Raw genomic sequence first — 6,379 nt, 5'->3', positions numbered from 1 at the left:
ATTCCTTGGCGCACCTGAGACGGTCACACCGATGAAAAGCCAACTCAGCTGAAAGTGAACCCATTTTTATACACAATAAATTTAGTGGCTGCAGTGGAATAAGTTGATTCACCCGTTCACTGAGCCCCAAGACAATGAAATATGAGGTTGGCCAACAAGAAATCAAAAATGCAGCCATTGCTAAGTGACTTGGCCCTGTTGTTGGGCCTGGCGATCTGTTGTCTTCCAACTTTGACGTGGGCCGCGGCCGCGACTCTCTCCGACAAACGACTATGCGCCGACCCGAAATGTGAACGTAAGTTGTAATCTAGGGCCAGACAACACAGCCTTGGACCTCTTATATTTTCATGTTTCTTTAAATTGCATAATTAATGTGGACTTTGGCTGGGTTTTTCGGCTTGCAGAAATCATCTCGACGGGTATTGCCAAAATCAGCTATGCCACTGGCGGAGAGGGGCTGATATCCTTCAAGATTAATTCCCCCATCCGCGTCCTGTCCAAAAGTGCTGGTTCCAACATGCAGCTGTGGGGTGTCGATATCAACGGACGACGCGGCTATGCCAACAAGGACTTTATCATGGAGAAAAAGATCATAGTGCGGGACAAGGACCTGGCGTATGAAGTGCCAGTGGTGGGACCTGGCAGTCCAGTCCAGTCCGTAAAGGAGCCACTGCAGCCGGTTCTCAACGCTTCTGAGTCAACCGATGACTTGGCAACGACCACAACGTCACCACTTGATGTTAACGTGGATTCAATAGTGCTGGAGCAGGAGAAACTTAAAGATCAGCAGGTTCCTGATCCCACGGCGGCTTCCAAAGCACCAGTGCAGCTCGTGGAAGGTACAGAGCTGCCTCTGGAGGCGGTTCCAGCTTTAAACGAAAGCACACATTTTCCAGTAGAGACAGAAAAGCCCAATGAAGCATTGAAATTTGAATCCGCCTCTGCAGTTGTTGACACGAAAGAGCCACAAGCGTCTCCAGAGTCCAGTAAAGCGCGGGATGAATCTACGAAACAGCTGCCTGTCACTGAACCTCAGGAGCCAACTCCACTGAGGACGGCAATCAACGCTGAAATTGAAGACACTGATGATTTTGATTATGGGGATGACGGGGCAGACGAAGACGACGACGAAGAAGACTTCAAGCAAGGTAGTGAAGATAACGAACCGAGCATACAGAAAGAAAACGATAAGAAATCAATTAACGAATCGATTGAACTTAGCACGATTTCGGTTGAGAAATTGAATATAACTAATAGCTTGGAGGACCCAAAGGAGGACCAGAAGGTAGAGCAAGCGCAAGTGGAAGTGACAAGGAAAAAAGACGATAAACCCGTGGTTCCAGCCATTCCTGACATACTTCCTTTACCTAATGGTGCAATTACAGAAGAACCGACGGAGGTAAAGAAAATTTCCAAGATTGAGCTTGAAGCAGTCGTGGAATTAAAGCCTTTAGATGCTCTGACAGCCGAGGATGTCACGGAAAAGGTGGCTAAGGAACCGCATCCGGTTGTTAAAGATGAAGTCAAAGAAGAAATAGTTAAGCTTTCTGCAGAAATAGCAGTTGAGCCCAAACAAGAAATCACCATTGAGCCTTTTGTTGCTCAATCCGAGAACGAAACTAATGATACGACTGAATCAGTGAGTAGCTCAACTGGTCCTGTAATCGAAGATGCTCCACTGAAACCTGAACCTGTTGGCCTACCGCCTCTTTTTGAAAAGACAAACTTTGAGAATCCCAATGATTACTATAAGCAGCTGCAGGAGAAGCAAAAGCAGAGTTTAATTGAAGAAGCGGAGCAGCAGAAGAGGTTGCGTGAAGAAGTGGAGCAACGGAAGAGTATAGAAGAGGAAGCGGAGCAAGAGAAGAAGTCAAACGAGGAGGCGGAACTACAAAGGAGGTTAGATGAAGAAGCGGATCAGCAGAAGTTGTTGCTTGAGGAAGCAGAGCATAAACTGCAGGATCAAGATGCAAACCTGCAGCAGTTCAATAATTCTGATTTCGTGGATTCACCATCAAACGAAGACTTTGATAAGACCTATGACCCCTACAAACAACTGCAGCCAGAGCACCATCACCATCATCCACATCAGCACCCTTCAGAAAGTGCCTATCATTACCCATCGAGTGCAGAGCAAACTACTCCCACTCCTGACGCTGAATCACCGTACGGCGCAGTCATTGAAGAGACCACACAATCATCCCAAGCTGACACGGAGCGTGCGGGTGTTGGTTCCGTTGAGCCAGTAGCTCTGCCAGCGACTGCTAGTCCCGGGTCGGAGGTTCCCATTAAGGAGGATGGCTTGGGCTTCGGTCTCTTTGCCACCATTGTCGACACCGTGAACAATTTTATCGGGAAGGAGCCACAGAGTGCAGCATTAGAAAACAGCGATGAACTGCGAAGAATTCTCTATCCAAGCAAGGCTGAGGTGGCATCCTCTCAAAAGGAAACCCAAGGTAATTTTAATACCCCTGTAGAGGTTTTTTTAAATTTTAGTCAAAAGTTTGCATTGCATTGAAGGAAACGTATTAATCATCATCACCAGGATATTCGATCTAATCATGTCCGTCTGTCTGCTTCTTCGCAAACTAGTCTCTCCGTTTTAAAGCTATTTGAATGAAACTTTTCAAAAAGGAAAACTCGTGAAAAAAGAGAAATTAAAATTAAAAACTTCGTAATAATTATTTTGAACAATTTCCGAATTACCGTTATAATTTTATAAAAACCATACGACTATATCATATAAATCATTGTTGTTAAGCATATACGCATACAAATTAAAATATCGAATATTTAATTTTTGGAACAACTGCAAGGGTATATAAGTTTCGGCTTGCCTAAGTTTGCTTCTTTTCTTGTTTTATTATGTTATAAAAGCTACAATATTCCAAATCAATTTATGAAAAAGTTAAGCAACACCGTAAACAAAAAACTTGTTAGGGTCAAAGTAAGGATATTAATTTAACACTCACAGGATCACAGGATCTTGTATAAATCATGTATTTTTTAAATTAGAGGTCAACCTCTTTTAAAAATTATGGTTCAATTTTACAGATGCTCCTCATGCCGATTTTGATAGTTATTGTCCTCGAGATGAGCACTGCCATCGCTCCATTTCCCTGGATAATTTTGTGGATATAATGGCCGGCAAGCTGGTGGATCACAGTCAACTTTTGATGTGTGTGATTATTGCAGCAGCTTCTTCGCTGTTCTTCATCTTCGGCTACTACTGCTTCTGCAACAGCAGCCAGGAGGGCGCACTTCTCTCGAAACTAAATCACTTGGAGCGCAGTTTGCTGGCCTCTCACAAGGAAAACCTAATCATCAAGCACGACCTGATGACTACAAGAACCAAATTGGCCAGCATCGAAGACAACTCCTTTGGTTCCAACGACATGGTGGCCGACCTTAAGAAGCAGCTTGAATCTGAGCTTTACGAGAAGGCCAAGCTGCAAGAGCAGGTTGGATCGCTAGAAAGGGTAGGTCCACGCAAAAAATTATTTAGATTTTTGTTAAAAAGTGTTTCTCGTTTCAAGGATCTGGATAATGCGGCAGAGGCTGGATTGGAGCTGAATAAAATGTTATCGGAGGTGCTGAGCAGCCAGAACGGGGATGAGGCCTTTATGAGCACCGTCGATGAACTGCAGAGGCAGCTAAACGATCAAGAGAGTGAGTATACGCCTATGGCTAACCCTGACTTACATATGTTTATGATCTCTGGGTGACCAGAAAGTATATATAAAAGGAATTTATTTCTAAGTCGTCTTTATAGTAGCTGAAATTAAAATCGGGCCTTAGACTATTAGGTTTGAGAGCAATGCAACATCCTTTTCTCGCATTTTAAATCAATTTAATATTTAACTTCTACTTATTATATTATTAGAGATTTGGCGTTTCTATAAACAAATATTCTATTAAACTTGCAAAACAAATAGAACATCTCTTTATGTAATTATAAACTACTATTTCTGTTTATTTTATTTAATTTTATGTTAAGTAATGTTATAACTTGCTTCATTCTGCAGAGATCATCATCGAGATTAACTCGAGTCTGGCGGAAAAGAGTCGCGAGAACAGCGAACTACAGTATTCTTTTACGGAGGCCACGGCACGCCTCACCAGCGATCTGAAGGCCCTACAAGAGGACAACTACGAGTTGGAGATGGAAAAGTCTAAACTGCAAACACGGCTAGGGGAGATCCAGGCCGAGACGGAATTGGAGTTGGCCAATGCCCTGGAGTCACGCAATTACGAAATGCAGCGGTTGCAGAACCAAATCCTCGATCTGACCGCCAAGTGGGATCGGGAACACAGCGATCTGCAGACCAGTCTGGCCAAAATCGAAGCACTCGAGGATTGTCTAAAGGCAGTCAAAAAGGACGCCAACTTGAATGTTCAGGAGCTGATCACCTCGGCCAAAACGCGCGGCGAACTGAACGCTGCCCATAAGAAGTTTGTCGAGCTGCAGGCAAAGGTAGAGCAGGAAGTTGCCCACAAGCAGCGCCTGGAAATCCAGCTACAGCAGTCAAGTACAGATGTGGAGCAGCTGAAGCAGGACTTCAACCTATCAGAGCGCGACAAGCTGGAAGCCCAGACGCGACTCGAGGTTCTTTCTGGCTACTTCCGCGAGAAGGAAAACGAACTTAAGAAGTAGTTTATTATCTAACGAAGGTTTCCATGAGGAATTTCATTAATTTTAAATTACCGTTTCAGAGAACTTAGTATGCAGGAGACCAAATGGCTGCAGCATCAGGGCGAGAACGCCAGCACAGTGGAGATCCAGACGCTCATGAAGAACGAAATCCAAACTCTCAAGTAAGTTACCCGAACTATACCATAGTTCTTATTATACCCTTGCAGAGGGTATTATAATTTCAGTCATAAGTTTAATTAAATTAAAATCGGATATCTATATCATATAGGTCCCATAGAACGACAAAATCATTTAAATTTATTTTACTGTTTTTCTATTTATCAAAATATTTATTTAAGATATAGTAATTATTTATAATTAATTATTTTAAAAGCAATTATTTAGTATATCAGAATTACGATTTTAGTTTTGTCAAAATCGGAATATCATATAGCTGCCATAGAAACCATGGCAAAACGCAGCGCAAAATCGTCATAGCTTCATTTTTTTTTTTTGGTAATATAGGCATAGAAATCGAAATGTAGTCGTTTTGTAATAACTGCAAGGGTATATAAAAAAATTGGTTCTCTTCTTTTTTATACTACAATCTACTTAACTTTTTTGTTTTTATTTGGAAAATATGAATTGTAAAAACATTATGAAATGTCCTTTTTTAGATCTCAGAACGACGAGCTGCGTGCCGAGATCGAGGCCCAAATAGCCTCGCACAAGGCTCAAATGGGCACGCTGGAGAACCGCGCCCATGAATCCTGGCTGGCGGCGCGCCAGTCGGAGCGCCGTTGCGAAGAGGCGCTGGCTGAAGCCGCCGGTCTGAGGCGAAAGCTGACCACCATGGCCAGCGGAGGAGGCGGAGTCGGAGATACGGCCAACATGGAGGTCATCGCCTCTAACGGAGCGCCTGTGCTGGGGGCAGAACTGAAAACGGCTCCATCGCCGCTTCCCTTGCCGGGTTCGCCACTGCTGAGCATGCCAAATCCACTGCCATTCCTGGCGGCGCCCTTCTCTCCTTTCATGGGCCTTCCGCCACCATTCCTGCCTCCAACCGGAGCGGGTGGGGCACGCCCTCCACCCCTGGGGCGAAAGCGTTCCCCGCCGCCTTCGAGCCGCGGCGACCGGGATCGAGATCGGGATCGGTACTCGGACTACAGCGATTACGATGATTATGACGACGATGATGAGGAAGACAGGGGCATGAACCGCCGCCGAAGACTCAGCGGCAGCTGGGGCCGGCGTCATCATGACTCTTACAACCACTCGCCGCGTACATATCGCTCGCTGTCCCCGTCAGACAGTCGCTACAACTACAACGACACGGAGACGGACTTTAGTCCGCCCCCAAGTCCACCGCCAGTTTCTTCAGGACGGAGCGCGACATCTCGACCCTACAGCGAGGTGTGAAAGGGTTTTTTCGTGTAACCAAGTCCTACCAAGTATATTAGACTCAAAACTAGTTCAAATATATTTATTAATCAACGATTATCGATCGGTCGGGCCGATTCCACTTACAGACATCTCAGGAGAATCAGTCAAAATCAAAAACTAATAAAACTCCTGACTCAATGGTGAATGATAACTAAGAAAATCAACAAAATTAAATACAGCGAAAAACCCAAATACTGCTCATTTATTTTTGCGGAAAGAAAGAATCCTTTTTTCGGGTCACAACTTTGCAATCAATTTTCCTTAAAATAAAAACACTGAGGTACATATTTTCAACATTCTTTG

At 44.3% G+C, this 6,379-nt stretch overlaps 1 protein-coding gene across 1 annotated transcript; it reads left to right on the top strand.

Moving 5' to 3' along the window:
- Positions 1-5: 5 nt before the first annotated feature.
- Positions 6-6,268, top strand: LOC108050350 (transport and Golgi organization protein 1). The gene is made up of 7 exons (XM_017132005.1): positions 6-295; positions 405-2,456; positions 3,055-3,479; positions 3,537-3,669; positions 4,026-4,650; positions 4,714-4,815; positions 5,311-6,268. Exons 1-7 carry the CDS (start codon positions 142-144, stop codon positions 6,050-6,052), a joined length of 4,233 nt encoding a protein of 1,410 aa, XP_016987494.1. The 5' UTR covers positions 6-141; the 3' UTR covers positions 6,053-6,268.
- Positions 6,269-6,379: the final 111 nt, after the last annotated feature.

This window comes from Drosophila rhopaloa, unplaced genomic scaffold (assembly GCF_018152115.1).
Source record: "Drosophila rhopaloa isolate 14029-0021.01 unplaced genomic scaffold, ASM1815211v1 contig_2, whole genome shotgun sequence".
In the NCBI taxonomy this organism is placed as follows: domain Eukaryota; kingdom Metazoa; phylum Arthropoda; class Insecta; order Diptera; family Drosophilidae; genus Drosophila; species Drosophila rhopaloa.
The sequence above is the reverse complement of the archived record's forward strand: the minus strand, read 5'-3'. Positions and strand labels throughout refer to the sequence as shown.

What these genes read in the sequence shown, in the direction of transcription:
- LOC108050350 (XM_017132005.1), top strand. Translation starts at nt 142, where the DNA reads ATGAGGTTGGCCAACAAGAAATCAAAAATGCAGCCATTGCTAAGTGAC. An exon ending in CTCTCAAAAGGAAACCCAAG is followed by an intron (nt 2,457 to 3,054) that starts GTAATTTTAATA and finishes TCAATTTTACAG; the next exon opens with ATGCTCCTCATGCCGATTTT. An exon ending in AACGAAATCCAAACTCTCAA is followed by an intron (nt 4,816 to 5,310) that starts GTAAGTTACCCG and finishes GTCCTTTTTTAG; the next exon opens with ATCTCAGAACGACGAGCTGC.